Genomic DNA, 22639 nt, shown 5'->3' with positions numbered 1-22639 from the left:
CCAGGCACTGGCTTAGCCTGGGGTATGCAGAGAACAAGGCTGACAGGGTCCCTGCCCTCACAGAGCTGAGAGCCACTGTATAATCTCCTTCCATCCACCAGCAGCAACTATGGGTTAAAAAGGAGCCTGTTAGTGTAACATGAGAAAATGAAAGAACGTCCAGCGGCCAGCCGGCTGGGTCTCAGTGTTAAGGGCCAGGTCTTCCCTGGAGCATGGTGTGTGGACCCATGCCAGGCCTGACGTCAGCAGGGGCACCTGCCAGCACTTCCTTCTTGGTGCATATGTCCAGGACCTGCTGTCTTTCTCAGCTGTGACCTGGTGCCTTGGATGGAAAACACCAGAGACATCCAATACATGCCCCTGCTGATGTGTGTGCAAAGGAATCATAAGTTGTCTCTATGGAGCAAGAGGACAAGAAGGAGGTGATCCATGTCTTCTGGCACACTGAGACACAGACTATTCACAGAAAACTCTAGGCTCTGGAGCATATCGTGAAAAAAACAAACAAACAAAAAAAAAACAACAACCTGATCGTTTCTTTGTTCTCTCAATATCCCTATTTTCCCCCTATGAGCACCTTACCTGGAATCCTAAGAGCTCCTGACGAGTACAGGCCTGGATTTCTGTGTGCCTCTTTTGCAACTAGACAGAAACAGCTAGGGACGCCTGGATGGCTCAGTCGGTTGAACGTCCGACTTCAGCTCAGGTCACGATCTCATGGTTCATGGGTTAGAGCCCTGCATTGGGCTCTGTGCTGACAGCTCAGGGCCCAGAGCCTGTTTCGGATGCTGTGTCTCTCTCTCTCTCTCTCTCTCTGTCCTCCCCTGCTCGCACTTCTGTCTCTGTCTCTCTCAAAAATAAAATAAACATTAAAAAAAAAAAAAAAGAGCTAAGTCTTCCAAGTGGCCCTTTCCTGAATTGCCTCAGGTCAAGGAGCAGGACACGTGGTTACTAGGGTATCTTGCTTTAGTATACACAGCTCAGCACAGGAGTGCTGGACTCTAGTCCTTGTGCCCCCAGAAGTCACCTTGTCTGTCAAAAACGCTATCTTGGCCGCCTCAGTCAAAGGAGGCAATACTGAGCAGCACCAGACATACGGGCGCTTGGAAATGCTGGCTATTATTAATTACTATTATTAACATGACTCTGCCTATTTCAACTACTTAAAATTATTTTTTTAACTTAAATTTTAATTATTTTGGATCGTTGGGAAGCCCAAATGAGACAATGCAGGTGACAGTGCTCGGAGTGAAATAACCATTTCAGTGTAAGTTTATTTATTACTCTTGTTTGCTAATTGAAGTTGTCTCTCAGGATGTACAAGCAAAAATTCAGTTTATGCCAATAGCTGATACTAAGAGTAACTGAATGCACATGAACACTTCCATACATCCCTCCACATTCTTCTACACAATCACCACCAATACATCAGATGAAGGCACCAGGGCGGGCTTCAAGGGTTTGGATGGAGTGGGGAGGGGGATAGGGGTGGGGAGGAGGTATGAGTGGATCTAACATCAGAAGCTTTACACAACCCGGCTTTGGAAATGGTATTTACTGCTATGGCTATGAATGGGAGGTAGAAAGCAAAGTGATCAGTTTTGCTTTCTCCTTTTTCAAATAAACAGGGCAGTTGTTAAACCAGAAGTGAATCTGATCCCGCGCGGCTTTAAGAGCAGTCAGCTGCATTCTGGAACAAGCAAAAATGTAAACAGAGCCTGTAACTCTAGATCAGGGCAGAACACCCATTGGTTTCATATGGGAGAGTCTGCGGGCTCTGTGCCAAGAAAAATGAAATGTTAGCCTGGGCCTTTAAACAGAGTCATGTAAAAGCAGAGTGCATATTTGTTTAACACACACACAGGCCTTTTTCCATGCCAATACCTTTCTGAACCGTCCTGAATCAAAGCTGGAGTCCCTGAGATGATGGTAGGAACCAAGATTGTTGGTATAGTCCTGTTCTTTAGCGTGAAAAGACTTTCCTGCTGAACGTGGAGTGTTTCTTTCTTTTCTTCCTTTTTTTTTTTTTTTTTGGCCCAAGTTAATTACAAAGTATGACTGTGAAAATAAAATAAATGAGCCCATTCCACCCATCCCCATATCTGAATTCTATCATATGAGTTGCCAATTGGTTTCCTAATCCTCTCACTCAGTATCTGCTGTTAATTTGTTCGCTATTTCAAGAACTTGAAGACTGTCAGCAAAATACATGATGCATTACAAAAGTCATAATTGGAAATAAAAACATCTGAAGCTTTTCTGACAGGGTAAACATAAAGTACTATTGCACTGATCAGAACAAGGAAACGTGAGCAACCTTGTAGCTATTTCTGTGCAAACACAATTATAAATGCTGCAGAGAGTGGAATCAACACTTAACTCCCACTTTTAAAAATGCTGAGAAAATTACATCTAAATGAATGAATGAATGAACTCAACATGTTTGTGATCCTAAATGAGGGGAAGGGAGGAGGGAAAAAAAAAACAACAAAAAAAATCCCACTCAGGCTTCCTTTGCAGATGCAACTCAATGGGCTTTCTCTTGGTACTGTAGCCATTTTAGAATTACACTGTCTAGGCCCCATCTAATTTTCCTGCTGGAGAAGTTAAGGCACTTCCTCCACAGTTACTAAATCTGACAAATTACACCTGGGTGTACTCTAACATGAAAAAGTGCGTTCTTTGTTCCTGACCCCTTGGTCAGCATAGAGATCAAATTCCTGGACATTGGGAAGCCCTGCTCATATTCATTAAAAGCCACGGGAGACCAGCCCTGCATTTCTGTTCAAGGGAGGAACAAGGTGAAGCCACTGCTGAACAATACAACTGCTCTGCTCGGGTCGGAGCAATATGGACTTTTTACTTTTGGCAGCTTGGCTCTGGATCAATTAGTACCTCGATTTTTTTCTACACGGCATCTTAGTATCAAAAGAGAAATTGAAACCCCTCCCATGCCTCCCCCCCACCTCATCCCCCGACAAAAAAAAAAAAAAAAAAGAAGGGGTTGGTCCCACAAATGAGTTTACTGAAACCTACTTGTGCTAAGATGCTGGCTCTAGATCCAATAACCAAAAATACAAAGATGATTTCAAAATTCTACCTCCCCTCTACCCTGGACAGACCACAGATTAAAATATCATCTCCTCTTTCAAACCATACTCAGCCTTTGGAAAAGACAGAACTGAGAGTGATCACAAAGAGGAAATCAGGAACCCTTGTGGTGGCAGAGAAGCAATGCGATGGATATGAGAAATCCACAAGCTTTCCCATCATGGGACTAAAATCCTGTCTGGCAACACAAGACCCTCTTCTCCTCCCCCAAAGAATGAGAGAAAAGCAATACAGGAGACGTTAAGAAAAGCTGTGACTGAACTGTTACTCCCAAGGAAGGTAATACATCATGGCTGATTCCTTTCTTCAAGATTCGTAGAAGAACAAGATGGTGAAGGAATACACACAGAAACCACAAAATCTGCCATGAAGTCTCATGAGGCAGGGGTGCTGCCTGGCACCAGTCAGCTCTTGACCTCCTTCCAAGGGATCACCTCTCTTCCAGGACAAGGTAGCCCACTTACACCTTCTTCAGTATAGGAAGGCCACTGAATTTTCCCAGACCCATCTAACCACATCAGATCCTCTCCCTTGGGGATCTGAGAAGTACCACGGTGCACTCCTATTGCAAACACATATGAATCCTTTAAAGTGTTGTAAATTAGTCTCCACGTACAAATTCCTGCTAAATTGTAAATTTAAAGACATTGCTTTAATTATCCCTCTTTAGGAAGCTTTCAACTGTGCTACAAGTTAAAACACTGTAATTAATGTGGACTGATATTTCTTTTCTGTACTGAACACGAGTCACAATCCACATTTTTTAAATACGTGAGTTGTAGCTATCTTCCTGGTTGGATGGCAATCACCTTTGAGAAACCGGTGACAGAATGGAAATCCTTGGGATCACGGATGTTATTCTGATTGTTTTGAAATTGAGACCACTAATCATATCAAAATTCATTGGAAATCAAGCATGGAAATCAAACTTAAACCACTTTACGTTATTTTGGGGTTGGAATAACTAATGGGTACTAAGCAGACATTCACCTACTAGTGAATCTCAGGGATGGGAAATCCTAACTTCTGAAGGAAGAAAAGTGGTAGCTCTGGTATAAATCCCCCTAAACTTTGCTTCTACTGAAATTCTTTATTTTTAATGTTTATTTATTATTTGGGGGGGGGGGGAAGAACATAGAGAGGGAGACAGAGTGATCCAAAGCAGGCTCTGTGCTGACAGCAGACAGCCCAATGTAGGGCTTGAACTCATGAACCATGAGATCACGACCTGGGCCAAAGTCAGACACTTAACTGACCGAGCCACCCAGGCGCCTCTGTAAGTCAAATTCTTAATAGTGAAAGAGGTTAAAAAGTGTACAAGATATTAAAATAATCAAGCATTCCTGAAAATATGGATACTCTTTGAAAATTCTAACTTTGGTGACCATTTAAGGGAGTGGTGCCTGAGAGAAAATAGGGCGACCTTGTTGGCCCTGTTTTACAAAACCAGACGTTCAGTGATTTGCCTAGTGCCAATCAGCAGAGGCTGACCTAATGCTAGAACCCACCCCATCTGACTCCTGGTGTAACAATCTTCATATGACGATGGACAAAAGTATGAAGTAAACTTGAAAGACCAGCCCCCCTATGAGTACTAGCTCACATTTATTAAGTGCTTACTCTATGCCAGGAAATCTTTGGGTGCTGTGGGTGCACTATTAACTCACTGATCCTCATAGCAACTGTATGAAAGAAGTAATGCTGACATCTCCCACTTTAAAGATGAGAAAACGGGGGCCGAGAGATGTTCAGAAATTCACCTAGGGTGCCAGGGCTGAATAAGTGATAGAACTAGGAATATCTGTGTTTTCGGCACAGAAAGGCCAATGCAGGGATTCCTAAATCAGTGTCCAGATTATCAGCAGTCCTGGGAATATTAATTTTAACAAAATACCTTCACAGTGGGATCCAAATGACTGACAGCTCCAAAATACATATTGAAAATAAAATTTGCTTTTCATCAACCTCTGTATTCTTAGTTACAAGTCAAAGTACCAGCAATTCCTATGGGTGACACATATCTCCCTCATTGCAAGGAAATGCTAGGCAGGTGATAGATTAAACTTTCTGGAAATCCCAACAAATTATGTATAAAGACAACTCCAGGATAACATTTCAGAGGGCTCATCCTGCCTATTTTCTTGATTAACTACCCTCTCCAATATTAAAATAAACAATTTTTGAATGACACCAATTCAGCTCAGATATAAACGTCTGAAGTTTGTGCCATCAGAAAAGGATTATGCCTCCATCATATCACAGATTTGAGTTACTATGTGGGTTTTTTTGTTGTTGTTGTTTGTTTGTTTGTTTTATTTTGTTTTGTTTTGCTTTTCCTTGAGATGCTGCAAGATCTGCCTATGGATCCAAAGTCACTCCCTCGTTCATCACAGCCGTCAACTGGGTTAGCTAAACCCTATCCTCAACAGAACTGCATCTGTTCAGATAATGGAGTTAGTTTATTTGTTATCATCATTCCAAGGAACTATCAATCTGGAGATCTCTGAAAGTCCGGCTTGTTCGGGAACGGCCTTCCACGTTCTATGCCTTCGAAAATTTTTCAAAAATTATCTTCAGGTGCGAAAAAACTGACCTTAACTCCATGTAGTGCTTCTCTGTCAATCAAAGGTCATTCCTCAACTACTGCATAGTCATTAGGACGTGAGCTATGAGGCTGGAAAAACTCCCTCTCCTGCCCTTTGCTCAGAAATGCTAATATGGACACCCTATGTTACCTGAGACCAGTTTTCAGATTACCATAGTTTGATAGGACCAATTTCTACAGTTTGTTCTCCTGCCCTTTACCACCTTCTCACGTATAACAAACATTAACTGATATACACTAATACAGCTGGATATAACCACTGCAGTGGCCACACCACCACCACCACCTCAGGCATACCATGCACCCCACAGTCAGACTCAAAATTAGGAAGCTACCACTAACTATCTGTGTGATCCCTGCGCGGTTACTCAACCTTTCTGTGCCTGAGTTTTTTTCCCCTGCCAAATGAGAATCACAACAGCGTCCATGTCTTAAAGGCATTTAGAAGAAAAGGATATAAAAGACAAAAAAGGACTTAGAACAATGCCTGGCATGTAGCAAGGACTCAAGTAAGAGTTCACAAGCATTGCCAGGTGGATTTTAAAATAAAATATAGTTCCTGTGTTCACTCAACAGCCCTTCTGGATACCACCTAGTAAAGCTAGGGAAAAAAAAATTGTCCACTATTGAGAATATATCTCAACTTTCTATTCTACAGAGAACGAACCAAACTGGCAAGTGAGATGGCCAAAGGGAAGTCACGCTGTTTGTCCTCTTGCAGTCTTAGCCGCAAATCCTAGGGCAGGGCTGGGATACTTCTCCAAGTTGGATGGGTAAAGGTTAGTTTTTCTGCTCTATATACATACGGAGCTCTCAAAAACTAGATATATAAATAAATAAAAATCCAAGACTCCCCTGATGTTGATCTTCTAGTCTAACACTCCCATTTTCAAGATAAAGAAACTGGTTTGGAGGCTAAGTGACTTGTTCAAGTTCACATAAATACTCAGTGGGAGAACCAAGGCCAGAAAATGATAATCATTATCCTTGGCAAATGACCAGGCATTTTTCCATATCCATTACAAACGCCACCTAATTTAATCCTCATAACCCTCTAAAGTAGGTACTATGTCCACTGTCTTGAGATGCAGAAATGGAGGCTCACCTCCATGAATTAACTTCTTCAAAACCACACAACTGACAAATGACGGAGACAAGATCAAAATGCCTCCTGTCTGGCCCCAAAGAATATGCACCTGTTTCAACCTGTCTAGCGCTCAGTGCTGAGCATTCTAGCGCTGAGCTCTCAACCTACAACTTTCAAACTGTCTGCACGTCAGTCTCGTCTGGGAAGCTTTAAAAATACAAATTGCTGGGCTCTACCTCAGGAAAGAGAATCAGAGTCTCTGGGGGTATGGCTTCAAAATCCGTATTTCTTCCGAGTTGGTCAGGTGGTTCTGATGTGTAGCAAGATTTTAGAAACCCTAATCTAAGCAAGATATTTTATGAATGCGTCCAGTATGAAGTGAGAGGGAAATGAGTTACCTAAGGCTGATGGAATGTTCAGAGTAGATGCATCTGCATGAAGAGTAACACAGTGACCTTCCCCCAAATCTTCCTGTGTCCCACAGACACACACGCAGCCTCAGTCCCATAAACATATACACACCTACCAAAGCCCCACTTCTACTGATCTTGCCTAAAGAAATCTGCATCACAAAAACAAGAGATACTCTTTCCAGCAGTGCTGGAATACGTGTCATGTTCGAACTGCAGCAATAAGGTTTCTTTCCGCTCTTATCCTTTGCATTGAAAGCACCTAAGTCTGCACCAGGATTTCTTAGCTAAAAAAACGAAGGGGAAGATTGTTCGAATGAGCACTTACCAAGGTGCCCCGTATATCCTGAATCCCTTCACTGTTACCTCCGAGTCTTGTAAGTAAATACTGTTTGTCAGGAGGGACTGAACGTTGTCAAAGTCCTCTGGTTTCAATTTGGACACAGAGGGGAAACGGTAGTAGTCCTGTTTAACAAGGTCTGCCATGAATTCTTTATCAAATGTCAGTTCATGATTCCCAGCAATCACTATTTTATATTCATATGGCAGGTTTCCTGAAATAAGAAAAAAGAGTACCAATTAGCACGTTCATTTCCCATCACGAAGTACAACAGCCGAGACTGGGTGATTAGCAGACAGTACACCCAAGTGAAATAGCTCACGCATTCCTTTATATTTCCATGGGAACCAAAATTTATGACTACGCCTTTATGCTGGCAAAAAATGACAATAAACAGGAGACAGGAAGCTGCTAAGAAGCTTAAAAGCTACTAAGAAGACATTCAGCTTTCTTGTTCCATTTCCCTCTTCTCTGTGCTACAGATTCACTGTGATGAATGTACACTGTGACAAATCCGTACTTAATAATTATCCAGAGAAAAACACTTTAATCACAATCCTTAACAAAGGTCTGGACTTGGTTGGTCCTCAAAAAATAAGCCAACCAACTGTTCTTAACAGCTCAGATAACCGCTTGATTTGCAGGACATCCTTCAAAAGTATATTTATAGTATATCATACAAAAGACATGACATAGGCAAGCATTCCACAATTTACATAAATGAAAGGAACTATGTAGTACAATTTCATATTGTCAGTTAAAGTTTACCTTTCGGCGTGTGAATAAAAAGAACATTAATAATGGCCCCCTGATTAGAAGGCTAACTTTCCTCCCATTGGGATGGGAGAAGAAACTGTAAAGCTTAACCCCCTTTTAATATTTATGGTATGGAAATGTGAGTTCTCGGTGTGTGCTTTTTATGCAAAAGTTTCCCGATCAAAATGAGATAATTCTGGGAAGAAGAATGAAAGCTATAAAGGAAAACCCAAACACCAGACTTCTGCATAGATTTATAATGTTTGAATAAAGTATAGATCATACATATTAATAACTCACCGTGATGCTGTAAGAACCAAAATCCAAAGGGAGATAGTGCCGGGCAGCTGTCCCCATCCTGAAATTAATGCCCTTTCTCTTCTTTGTCATTACCCATCCCTCAAGCCTCACTGCAGAGCTGCTGCTCATTTTATTTCATTTCATTTTATTTTAGGGGAGAAAAGGGTGGGGCAATGGTGCCTATAATTCCAGCTTCCTGAGACTCCTGGGTCCAATGCAAAATTAATGTTTCCTGCTATTCCAGGAAGAATGAAAGTTACCACTAGCAGGAAATTGGATACACTTGTAAGAATTGGTCCTTACCAGCAAGCCAGAGTCAATGATTTAATTAATGAAGCTTAGTGGGGAAGAAAATTATATTTTGGGGGCGGAGGCAAGTTTTGCCATAGTTACATGGACTTCAGCAACGCAAACTGCAGAGACCACGCCATGAAGTCCGCAATCTCAGCAGCGCGCTGCAAACATATTTGCCAACATTGAAACGATTTTTAAGATCACCAGAATATGCTTTGTAATGCTGTTTTCTTTAGCTTTCGATGTTTAGGTTTCTATCAGTAATGAAACTGCATACATAGCACATGGTCTAATGGGGAAGCTTAACAGAGAGATGAAAGCAGTCAGAAAATAACACCGCAGAAAGCTGAAACCGCAAACATCGCGGCCAAGCGTCAATGGATATGCTTGACTACTAGCGCACGGTGCTACGTGACATGCCTTTGGCCTCAGTTATGCACAAGGCTGTGCTGAAGAGCTCACAGAAAATAGGAAGCCTCTCTCAGGTGTATGTTTTTGCACGTTTATAATGTGCACTAGCATAAGGCAATAAGGAGCTGTGACGTATGTTGCAAGCTACTTGGACAGAATGACGATATCCTGCGCAATTCCCTGCACTTAAAATACAGTTGAAAGATGTATCAACAGGCCGTAAATCTCCAACACTGCTCACACTGGAAATCTGTGAGATGCCCCATGACTCCCATGGCTCTGTGACCCCCTTTGGCCTGATACTGCACCCCCAGAATCACCTGTGCTCCCAAAGCCAGAATGGGCTAAAACATTCTCCTGGACAGTAATGGGTATCAAGGCAGGTCATACCTGCACGAATCTTTGAGCAACTCTATTTGTACAAGTCACGCTACAGCTGCCCAGTTCCCCTTTAATCTTTCATGATGATGGACTCACTGTAAACCTTTCTTTATGCACCACTGCCCTTGCACGAGGGCTTCGCTTCTTGCTTTTTCCAGTTTAAAGTTTTGGTTTGGGAATGGCATGGATGAGACTGAGAAGGCAAAAGAAGTTCATTTCCCCCTTCCAACCATTTATTTTAAGAACGTAAAACCGCTGCAAAGTAAATCTTCCTCAGGAAGACAGTCCTCTTCGGTGTCTTTTACATCAAATTTTGGAGACTCAGCATAAAGAAGTAGCTATCAGAATGAACAGCCACAGAAACAGTGATGATATTTACACACTGCCAACAAACTCATCTCTTTCTGAGAATTCAATAGTAGTTTCCAACTTCCATCCTCTGTTACCTATGTTATGAGATATACACCTGATATATGCCTGATATTTGTCTGACATATACCTGATATATGCCTGATATCTATCTATCTCTATCTCTATCTCTATAGGTATATCTCTATAGATAGGTATAGATATAGATATAGAGATAGAGATAGAGATAGAGATAGAGATAGATAGCTGAACTGACCTTTCATCTATAATCTTCCGACCTTTATGTTTTATATGAAAAGTGTAACCAGGACAGCTGACAAATCTCCTGTTACTTGATGGTATTTGGGTTTTTTTTTTCCCAAGGCTATATTAATATGGAAGGCTCTGCAGTCAAGCTCCAAACTTCTTGGTATTCAAATAGCATCATTGAAAAATTGTCAGACAAAGAGGTGCCTGCCTTTATCCATTTTATTCAGATCAAGCCATTGAAGTTGACCTGCCTGAATAAAAAAAAACCAAGGCCATATACAGTTATTCTAACATGGAGAAATTCTTGCTTTGAATGACCTAACGAACCCTAAGCATTCATCTTTCCCAAGACATAGTATATGTTCTACTAGCGATATACGCGATTATTTTAAGTGGAATGGGGATGAACTTTTGACAAAATGTCAAGTAGGTTTTAAAAATGCATTCTGGAAAAATATAATGTAACAGTACAAGTAATGATACATGGCTTCATTTTTCGTTTCTACTTTTCATCTTTATTTTTATTTTTCTATTTTTACATATAGAATAAGAGGTGACCTAAAGAAAACTAAGCTAATCATAATACAGATAATTCACAAATATGGCAGAATGACGTCTATAGCAAGTAAATGAATACAAGAAAGCAAGAAAACAAAAATAAGCAGCCCTTGACACACAAATACAGACACACACACACACACACACACACATACAATCCTAAACCATGCTTCTTCTTTGAGATGCTTCTTCATCTCCCATCTAAACTTTTGGAAAGACGATTCCAGCTTGCAGCTGGTAGACCAAATACAGCCCAAAGATGTATTACACTGGGCCCTCAATGCTTTTGTGTGTGTGTGTTTTTCTAACTGAACGTTTATTTCTTTTTTTAAATGTTTATTTATCTAGAGAGAAAGAGAGACAGAAAGCATGCGAGTGTGCATGAACAGGGGAGGGGCAGACAGAGAGGGAGAGAGAGAATCTCAAGCAGGCTCTGCACTATCAGCACAGAGCCTGATGTGGGGCTCGATCCCACAAACCATGAGATCGTGACCTGAGCCAAAGTTGGGAGTTGGATACTCAACAAACTGAGCCACCCAGGCACCCCTGAACTAACGTTTAGAAGTCAAGATGTATCATGCAAAAAATTCTGATTTTCTAGCTACTTTTGGAAAATCAAAAGACCAGGAAATACGGACCTCCAGTTGGCCACGGACCTTCCCACTCCCTATGAATTCTCACACCTGGCCCACTTACCATGTTTGTGTTGCCTGATGGTCTCCTCTGTTATTAGAACCAGCAATTTAGAGATGTATGGTTACTCAGAATTTACCAAATGCAATCTGGCTTCTGTTTCTATTCTCTTCCCAAAGCTTCCCCAGAATGTCAATAAAAACTTACTAATAGCCAAAGCCAAGATATTTTCTCACTTCTCATCTCCACGGATCACACCACACTGCAGTGACATCCCTGTCCCTCAAAGTCTCTATTCTCTTGATAACAGCTGCTGCAGTCCCTGGTTCTCCTTCTCTTTCTTTGGTATCTCCTCTCTCCCTTCTCTTCTTCCTCAGCTCCCTTTGTCTCCCATCTTGTTTTTATGGGACTCATTAGACTCTCCCTCTTCACCGTTACTTCTATGTATATTATTTAGTATTTCCTTACTGTATGTCTCACATTTCTATTCTCTGTAGACCAGTTTCTCAACTATTAAAGTTTAAACGGTGGAGGCAGCATGAGGTTAAGAGCAGGGACTCTGCTGAAGGCTTCACCACACATTGGCTGCATGGCCTTGGACAGAGTCCTTATGTTCTCTCAAGTGTGTTAGCAAAATGAGGATAATAACTGTGCCCACTTCAAACCCTGTGTTTAAGATAAAGTGAGATAAACTTTCTAAAACATATGCATGGTATGAAATAAGCAATCAGTGCATGTTAATTATTTTTCTTAGTCCATTTTTATTTTTTAGTTTTGCTTTTTGCATGTGATTTGTCTGCCCCTCGACTGTGGTGAAGTCCTTGATGGCATGGAACATGGCTTGGGGCTCCTTATTTGACCCAAAGTATCTAGTTCAATACCTTCCAAATGGAAACACATAGTATTTGCTGAATAAGTGGAAGAATGAATGAACTTCTGTATGATTTGCCAGGAGCTTCCTTAGGAGAATTACAGGAACTGAGCTTATCATCTTGGGATATGACAAAGTTTAAACCACTGTCACACTGTCCTCCAGAGACACATGGTTACACAGAATTTACTCAGTTTAAGCCTCCTGAAGTGTCCTATTCTCTGCCCCCAAATTCAGTCTAGCCAAAAAATCTCCAACAAACCATTTTTAAACTAGACTTTCCTCACATCTAAATGGGGGAAATGATAATATCACCCCCAAGGTTTGGTGCACATTAAACAAGATGCTGCATGTAAAGAACTGGCACAGTTTCTAACACGTCATGACTCAATAGATACAAGCTGTGATACAGTAATTATTACAATGATTACCCTTCCCAGTTGCCATCCAAGAAAATATTAGTTTATCCACAAATCGGATCACTCCCCGGTCACAAGGGCACAATGTCACTATTGCCAAGGAAAAGCATCTGAGATGGAAAGAGAACTTTGCTTTTCCAAAGGCAGAAGTTGGCATGGTCTAAGGTGTCCTTCAAGTTAACAAAAGTTATTATTAGAGTCATGAAGGCATCTGGATCTAGAGGGGATGGCAAGTGGACCTATGAGGCCTTCAACCTGCATGCAGGGCAAACCCAGCTGCTTCTGTCAAGATGATGCTCACCCGGCAAAGTGTGTCCCTTGAACACACTGCTTCTCTCCTTCTGTATGATTTCTAATATTTACTGGTTCCCAAAAACTCTGCCACGATCAGTCTTGCATTCCCAAGCGAATAGTATAACCAGTGATTGGGAACATCTCTCAAGAGTGACGTTCATCTGGAATATCCCTAGTATCTTCATAGAATCAGCTGGGGGTACTCTTCTAGGAGTACAAAGAGGGGAACAGAATGACTAGAAAACTTTAGGATCTTCAGCTATGCGCATGTCTGATAATCCACAACAACTTTAAAGCAGACACACAGCGAACCGTGCCAAAGTCAGCCTCCCTTCCTTACCAAACCTTGGACATTTAATGTGTGACTTAAAGTGGCTCCCATGAATCCCAACACAGGGACCCAGCAGGATCTTCAGAGCCAGCCTGACCTGGTGATTTGAGAGCTGCGTTTCCGTGAGCCTCCCTGCAGCTGGAGCAGGGTGATAAGGAGAGAGATCAGGGCACAAGGGAGAGACCTGCTCCCGCGCTCACCACAGCAGCCATGCTTGCCCTCACTTTACAGTCTGGGGAAAGATTTCCTGTGAAGGGCTATCCCTGCTTTAAAAATAGTAAAGAGAAAGCCACTGGTTTATCCAATTCCATGTTACCGATGAAGAAATGGAGTGCCAGAGAGGTGCTGCCGCCTGCTAAGCAAAACCACAGGCGAAGATGGAGGCACCAGTGGGACAAGAATAGCGCTTCTGCTTCCTGTGCTACTTTTCTTCCAGGTGATCCCACATTTTTAAGTCTTAGGAAGTTTGGCTCAAGACCTACCCCTTATGTGAGTCCTCCTCATATCATTCCTCCACATAGGGCGATCCTTTTCTCTAGCTCTACACAGGTATGGCCCTGTCTGTTTGTATCACGAAATAAAACTGGCTGGGTCATGGATTTCTCCTCCAGGGGTCATGAAGCAGTTTCAGCTTCACACTGCAACAACACACATCCTGGCTCAATTAAGGCATTCCCCACATGCTACTGCAGCTGTGGGTATAATTTCTTACCCACCAGCTCCCAGAAGAATTTGGGAGCCTACCCAAGGAAGGGAAGGTCATGGCCTTGGGAAGGAGAAGGGAACCAACTGTATGCAGGGTCATAGAATTTAAAAACGTGTTGGCTCTCTTCTGAGAACTGAGATAAGACTTTGACAGAATACAAGTCCAAGGTAATAAATCCAAACACCTACCGAGGCTGGAGAGGTAAAACAGAAATGTGACTTAGACTAAGTAGAAGTAAGGAGAGTGGTGAGGACCAGCACACGTGTGTATCACCATTTAAAAATAAACATATAGCAGCACTGCTCTGGCTAAACAAGACTCCTTGCTAGCTTGTCCCTCCCGCCGCCACCAATAAAAGTTAATGTCCCTCAAAATTAAGTATCATACAACTGTGACCTAGTTTTCTGCCACAAATCACTATAAAATGTATTCCACTAAAAAACTTAAGTTCCAGTCAAATCAAAATCCAAAGTCAATTCCAGAATAGTCACTTCTCTTGGGAATCTAACTGCCACCTGCTAGAAGATGGCCTCCCACCCCACGTTCTTCACTCCTTATGAAAGGCAAGTATGGAAAATAGGGGTAAGCAAAATGGTTTTGGCTAATGCCAAAAAGCGCCTTCCCTATGTCCCATTTTTTATCAGGGATCTGATGAGCAAGGCTGATGGACTGCTATCTCCTATTTATTTCTGCTAAAACCGATGAAAACAAAAACCCAGAGTATGGCAGTAGTTCTTTGTGAAGGAGAGCAACCCAAAGCAAACGTGGCTTGCAAGGTTTTGTGGGTAAAAGAAACCTAGTTATGTAACAAATATGTATTTGACAAATTTCAATACCTCCAATCTCTATGCCCACTCCCCTCCAAACCCCTAAAAGATAGACTTTGAAAATATATAAAGAAACCAAAAATGTGTGTGGCATAAGGCTCATATGAAATAAAGTTTACTACGCAGCAAGAAGAAAACACACAGATGACAAGACAGGAAGAGAATGTGCTATAGCTTCTAGATACCCAGGAAAATCAAACTCACAAGGCACAGCCTTCGGGCCAACTTTCCCTCACCGGTGTGCTAGGAAAAAAAACTAATTTACTGAAATTAAAAAGGAATAAAACAGATATACAGTCAGACCTATTATCGTGGGACTGTTTCTAAACAAAAGAGATATATTACGACTCAATCACATTTCTGAAACCCTCAGCCTGCATGGGGCAGTGTCAGGGGCCTATTTTAAGACACTGTTCCCTAATGCCAGTGTTATAAAAGGACCTTGTTATACCAAGCAGGCTATACCAAGGTAGATAAAAGGCAGCATTTTTTTCTGTTTAAAATTATTATTGTATTTTTAATATCATGACTCCAGCAGAGAGGGAAAATGTTCAAACTCCTGAAGTCTCTCCATTCCACTGAGGACTAAGAGTAACTTGGGCTTGAAAACTGTTCAAGCAGAAAATTCTGCAGGAAGATGAAAGAAAAAAAATACCAGTGGCCACAGGATGGAAGAACTGAGGCTCTGGGATGGACTAAGGAGATATGTCAGCTACATTCCTTCCTTGGATTACTAGGGGCTGATAGCTGGGCAGGGCTGAGTTGAGCCTGGAGGCAGGGAGAGGCCTCTGTCAGTTATAAGTGGGCAGAGCCCACCTTTCCCCACTGTTCCCTGAGCATCTAGAAAAATGGTTGGCATGAGTTGGTGCCCACTGCCTACTTGATAAATGAATGAATGGACCTCCGGCAATCCCTCTCGGCTCACGGTTTGCACTCACTTGCCTCGGCTGCGAAGCCACCAGAAACATTCAATCAGGGCAAAGCTCCGTCTCTGACCTCAGTCTGTCCCCCGTCAGGCTCCATTAATTTTCACAAGTCCTGACAGCTCTAACGTTAATACTCACACTTGCTGATGGAGCCACACAGCAGGTTCAGACTGCTACCTTCTCCTCTGAAACTCATGCATTAGGGTTTCTTCCATGCTTGCAATGGGAAACCAAGTCTAAGAAATATTAAACACAGAAAACTATATTACAATAATGTCAGGGCTGAGCCGGAAACCCAGGAGAATGTGAGGATTGCCGAGTGAAAGCCCAGTAGTTCACGGCAGGAATCAGGGATAGCCTAAGAGGCCACAACTGAAATGCTCCCTCCTCTTCTTCAGCCTCCTCCATGGAAAGAATCCCAAGGCACCGGAAGATGCTGTAAGCCTTAATCCACACAAAGGAGACAAAAACCCGTCCCCCACCCAGGAAAGCAGACCCCTTCTGGACCTCAGTAGTCACCAGTATGTGGCACTGATGGCAGGTAGCATCACTGGGAAGTATAAACCACGAGGGAGCAGGCAGTTAGCACCCATAAATACTAAAGACACCAGCTTAGAGATTTCACCGTTGCTCAGCAGTCCCTCGGTGTTGCATGCATTTCCAGTCTCAACCACAACCTTAATCTAACATAACTTTCCATGATTTAAACACACACACAGGCACATACACACATTCACATTCACATTCACACTCACACATTTTAAAAGGCAGTCACAAAGGAGTAAAAACAAATGGCAATATCCACATTGTTTCCCAACTGAGTATCACTAAATTTTCACCCAGACCAATATGGCACATTCTACATATGAAGACATGACGGTAACTGGTCTGCTGAACTGCAGTTCCAGTTATACTCCAGTGTTACCATCTGGCTGGGGCCACAGGTAGTTTCTTCACAGTATTTCATCCAATCTCTCCCTTACAAATGGAGGCTTGGCTTATTGAGAAAGATTTATACCCCATACAACAAATTCCATCTGAACAGCGAAGACTATCTCCTTAATTACCCTTCAATCTACTTCTTCAAGCTTCAGAAAACTAGATTCAGATCCGGGTTCCAGTGAACAGTCACAAAAAGAACTGGTGAAGACACTGTCAAGGCTCATCTGAACCAGCTGTGTGCATGTTTCTATCATTCAAACATACTGGAAAGTAGGGATATACGGCATGATGGGAAGGTCATGGGCTGTGGAGTCAGACAGATATGGGACCAAGTTTTTGGTTCTGTCACTTATCATCTGTGAAACTCAAACTCAAAACATGCTCTTTAACCTTCATATTACTCATCAGAAAAAATGAGGATAATGGTACAACCTGCATTACAGAATGGAAAATGCAGACTGAGTGTGATCACTAAAGGACCTAATCCTAACTGGACACACAAAGGTAATTATTATTTATTATCATCATTTTTACCCTGTCTTTCATTGTGCATTGTAACCTCATTCAGGATAAGGGGCCCATCTCCTACTTCTTACCACCTTAAAACAATAGTCCATAAATATTTTTAATAAACTAGGAGCATTGACTGACAAAAACCTATGGTGAGCTGATGAATATATTGTTTTGTTCCCCATAAAATCTTTAAAAAGCAAATTATAAAGCAAGTGGCAATTATTCTACTGAATAATTAGAAAAGCAAATGCAAATCCTGTGTTTATATTTTTGGCCATTAAATATGGTGAAAATCAAATTAAAGAAAAATAACACAGGCAAAAAGACCATATTCTTTAAAAGAAAGAACACTTTTAGAGAATTTTAGATCCCTTCTCCACATTAACCCTTCAAATAGTAATAAAAAATCATTTTGTAATAAATACTGTTTTTTTTGCCTGCTGAAATAACATTTGGGCAGATGAATGCAGGATTTCAGTGTGTAGTGATTCCAAGGGGCCGGTCCACAGAAGCCAGAGCAGAGGGTTGACAGTGGAAATAAAATCTCTGCCTTAACAGCGCCACTGGGGCTGGATGAAAATGGTCTTCTAGAACTTGATTAAAACTAAATTGAAAAAGAACATATTTGGCTAATATTACATTAGACTAAAATATAGAAATGAACCCTAATACTCTCAAAATCTAATAAGAAAAAGCCATCTCAATTTCCAAACTTTCAAAGGCATCTTCTTTAAATGCATCACAGATCAATTTACATGGTACTTTTGCCAATAAGCAAAACCAAATCACAGGTTCCAATTGGCTTATATTGGAAAGTATGAGAGCAAATGCTAGAAAATGCAATTACTGCAAACAAACTCCATTTTCTCCCCTCTGAAGGGAATTTCAGAGAATATTTTATTGCCATCAAATAATATTTCTGAAGGCATCAATACACAATTCTATTTTCTTTTCAGAGTCCCTACTCACTGTATAATCTAATCCACTCTACAGAATATCTTGAAATTTAGAGAAGAGCCCACGAAAGGGGATATTACTTTGCACACACATCCTATGTCAATTTTAATAATTTACATTCTGGACAGGACGCTGCACAAAGCAAAATTTAGGATCCAATAAAATTGACTTTTCCCATTTTATAATTCAAAATTTTAATGAAGCATTTTAAGGATACAATTTTAAAAGAAATCTCTTAGGGAGGGTTATTTTGATCAATAGCGACAGCAATGAGGTGGAGAGAGTGGAGACTACATTCATTTCCTCTTCCGTTTTTGCTTCTCCCTCCACCCTTTAACTGGCAAAATTTTCTATTAATAAGAATACCAGACAATCAGGAGCTACAAAGACTTCCTGTGAGCTATGAAATTACGAAGTCTCCTAGTGGTAAAGTTCAGTTTCAATGAAACACCAGTTCCAAAAATCTTTGATCTCTTTCCTTGGGAATAGCATCGTGGCCTAATACCACAAGCCTCCCCTCTGGAATAAAGTAGTACAGAGTAGTATAATTCCTTAGGAAGAAAGCATTTTTGGAAAGTCTATTATGGCCTTAGGGTTCAAGGTTCCAGGAAGTGGAGTTGGAGGTCTATTTCACTTTCACATGTATGCTCCTTTCTCATATGTTATGGTCTGAATGTTTGTGTCCCCCCAAATTCATATGTTGAAATCCTAATCCACAGTGGGATGGTATTTGGAGATGGGGCCTTTGGGAGGTGATTAGGTCATGAGGGAGGGGCCCCCGCATGCCCTTATAAATGATACCCTCCAGAAATCTCCAGCCCTTTCCACCATGTGAAGACACAGAGGGCAGACACCATCTTTTAACCAGGTAGAGGGCTCTCATCAGAACTCTACTGTGCTGGTGCCTTGACCTTGGGCTTTTCAGCCTTCCCAGCTGTGAGACATATATTTCTGTTGTGTATAAGCCACCCAGTCTGTGGTATTTTGTTACAGCACCCCAAATGAAGTAAGACATTGTAGTTTTCCAGTTTCCAGAGATCTAGTCCCCAACCTCTTAAATCTACAGTTAAAGACAAATTTTCACTGGTCTTCCTAAATCCATGTTTTCTCATAAACAGTGTGCTTAAAGCATACAGTGTTCTTTGCAGCTTTCCCTAAACAATACAATTAAATATGTTAAGGAATCCAGGTAATCTTGGCACAACTGGAGAGCATACTCATTTGTTGAACACTGTTCCCAGCAAGACAATAAAATGAAAAGAAAAAAAAAAAAAAGAGCAGAGGTGGTCAAATGTTCTGAACATTTGAAGTCAAGTGAGCACATACTGTTTCAGCCTTAAATTGTTCGTTAAAATACACGTCCATTTTTCTCCCCATATCATATATGCCCATGCCCTCTGACAAGGTGTGGATTTCCCCTACCTTTAGGTTTGCTTCTTTTATGAGCTGAGTTGTATCCCCTCAAAATCCGTATGTCGAATCCCTCATTCTCAGTACCTCAAGTATGTGAATGTATTTGAAGGTAGGGCCTTTAAGGAGGTGAATAAGTTAAAATGAGGTCATAAGGATGGGTCCTAATCTGATTCAACTGGCATGATTGTAAGAAGAAAACAGTGGTGCCTGGGTGGCTCAGTTGGTTAAGCGACCGGCTCAGGTCACGATCTCGAAGTTTGTGAGTTCAAGCCCTGCGTTAGGCTCTGTGCTGAAGCTCTGGAGCCTACTTCAGACTCTGTGTCTCCCCCTCTCCCTCTACCCCTCCCCTGCTCACGTTCTGTGTCTCTCTGTCTCTCAATAATAAATAAATGTTACAGAAAAAAATTAAAAAAAAAAAAAAGAAAACAATATGGACCCAGAATGTGCATGCGCATGAAAAGCCACAGCAAGAAGGTAGCCATCTGCAAGCCAAGGAGGGTCCAAACTTACTGACAGCTTGATCTTGGACTTCTAGCCCCCAGAACTGAAAGAAAATAAAATCTGCTGTTTAAGGCACCCTGTCTGTGGTGTTTTGTTATGGCACCTCTAGGAAACTAAGATATCTTCCTGTAAGGCAGACTTTGCTTAATCCATTCTACATACTCAAGCTGAGGTGGTCTTATCAGAATACGAATCTGATCGGATCTATTCCTTCCATACACTTACACACTCACCCACTTTAAAATCCTCCCAGAATCCCTATAATTGTCTACAGACCAAGGGCCAAACGCCCTGTGTGCTATGTGCAGTTCTTCATGATTTGGCCGTTCCAGCCACTTCTCCACTCATACCCTGGGCTCGGAGTTTGCCAAGCACTTGTAGTTCACAGAATGAGACTATGTCTACAGGGCTCTCTCTCTCTCCCACTTGCCTGCGGACCTCAGGAGGGTCACATTACATTTTATTCATCTTTACACTCTCAGTAGACTTCAACAATTATTTGTCAAATAAATGAATGAAGAAATAATTTTATCCTGGCTAAGGATCATGTGGATACGAGTAGCTAGTACCTCAATTTTGGATTCCAGATGGCCTTAAACTGTAACAAATCCTGTCTCCTTTATCCTAGGCTAATACCAGTTGTACACATCACAAAGTATACTATTCATTTACAATTGAGAAAGTAAATCCAATTTTAGAAATGTGCTTTAAGGAAACTTTTGTTGTTGTTGTTGGGTATGGCAAAGAGACTGGCCCACACATAGGACTCAATTTTGTTCAACGAGTGAAGAAATAAATGGATGAATAAATGAAAGAATGAATTACACACATCATACAAATGATGTGTTTCAATTTCAAAACAAAAGGGAATTACTATTGTTGCATGCTTACCATTACTCATTTAAAGATTTTTCCAACCTTTGTTCTCAGGATTGGGTAGCTCAGGGGAGATAATCAATAGTGGAGTTAATGGAATAGCCATTCGTTATTTGAGGAAGGTGCCTGTATTTCTTCTTCACTGTATCCCTTCATCTGAAAGTTCTTACCCATAGGCCTCTCAGGCAAATCACTGCTGTTTTGACAGCTGGCTTTCCCGAGGCCACTCTTTACAAATGAGCCTACTGCCTAGGCCAAACAGGACATGTGTGTGCATCTTCTCAGGACCCCAAGTCACTGGGTCAGATGAAAGAATCCATGCTAACATACTTCAGGGCCAGCTTTTTCCCTTTGCTTCCTACATAAAAATCAAGAGGCAGCAGGGTGCTCCCGACCTCTTCTCTAATTCCAGGCTCACTGAAATTCTAACCTAGGAAAGTCCTCAGAGATCAGAACCAGTCCTTCTATGGAAGAGGAAACTAAGACCCAGCAAGGCTAAATGACTCCTCCAAGGTCACCCAATGAGTTAACTGCAAGATGGACCCCCCAATCTTGCAGATCTACCTTCTCCTTTTCTACCGTATCGTATAATTACAGAGTTGGGGAGAATTTAAATGATTTGCTTTACGGATCAGGAAATTTAGGTTCAGAGAAACTGAGAGGCTCCTAAAAATCAACCTGCCGCTACCTGTAAGTACCATCCAATAGCCCTCTGGGCATATGGCCACTAATTCCTTCATATCTCATAGACACGCAGGACTACTCAAAGTTCACTGTCAGAATAATCTTTATTTTAAGGCCATTTTCTTCCTTAGGACCCATGGAAAACATCTGTTCAGCAACCTTAACTGTGGGTTTAAATCAGAGAATAACTTAAGACAATAAAAATGATCTCTCTGGACTCAGCCACTGTCCTTCCAAACTTTTCTTCTGTTTCTAACACTATCAGTGAGGCACCTTTGATGAAACCCAAGTGGTAAAGATCTTCCATGAGGCTAACATCCAATTTCTACTTATTTTTTTTTCCATCAGAAGCTAAGGGCTTGTGTTTGCTCACTCTCAGCCAATATTGCACCCCTTTTTATATCAAATACCAAGGTGGCTTCTCAAAGTTCTGAGTAAAAAAATTTTCCAGACTGTTATCTTCATATAATACACAGGCTCATCTCAACCATGGTATTCATTTCTGTATGTCTCTGAAATACTAACATTTTCCACTAGGATTATTCTCCTCAGAGTGGGAAATAAGGCCAGTATCACTGATAGTTAAGTGCTGAAAAGTAGAGGTGAAACTTTTTTGAAAAAAAAGACTATTTTCATTAATTAAAAAAAAAATGAATTTCTTTGAAGTGTTTTAGCCAGGAACTGGAGATTAGACACACTAGCAGGAAAAGGAGACCTCTTTGCAAGTTCTAACATAATTCACCACAACCGAGAATATGAACCATTTCTATTCAAACCCATCCAAAGCTTGTACAGTTGATTCCTTAGTAGGAAGGTCTGGCCAGATTTCAGTTCTTTAGGTTAAACTGTTCTTACTTTTTAACTCTGTCATGTGG

At 41.4% G+C, this 22639-nt stretch overlaps 1 protein-coding gene across 5 annotated transcripts in view; it reads right to left on the bottom strand.

Annotated features, from left to right (window-relative positions):
• MPPED2 (metallophosphoesterase domain containing 2) overlaps positions 1-22639 on the bottom strand; it is a 174525-nt gene that overhangs the window by 80295 nt on the left and 71591 nt on the right. For all 5 annotated transcript variants that reach the window (XM_027072949.2, XM_053203349.1, XM_053203350.1 and 2 more), the window contains one exon: positions 7542-7767. In XM_027072949.2, coding sequence (XP_026928750.1) covers positions 7542-7767 — 226 coding nt within the window. The remainder of the gene's footprint in view (positions 1-7541; positions 7768-22639) is intronic.

The sequence above is a fragment of the Acinonyx jubatus genome, chromosome D1, assembly GCF_027475565.1.
Source record: "Acinonyx jubatus isolate Ajub_Pintada_27869175 chromosome D1, VMU_Ajub_asm_v1.0, whole genome shotgun sequence".
In the NCBI taxonomy this organism is placed as follows: domain Eukaryota; kingdom Metazoa; phylum Chordata; class Mammalia; order Carnivora; family Felidae; genus Acinonyx; species Acinonyx jubatus.
Note: the sequence above shows the minus strand (reverse complement) of the source record. Positions and strands in the feature narration are given on the sequence as shown.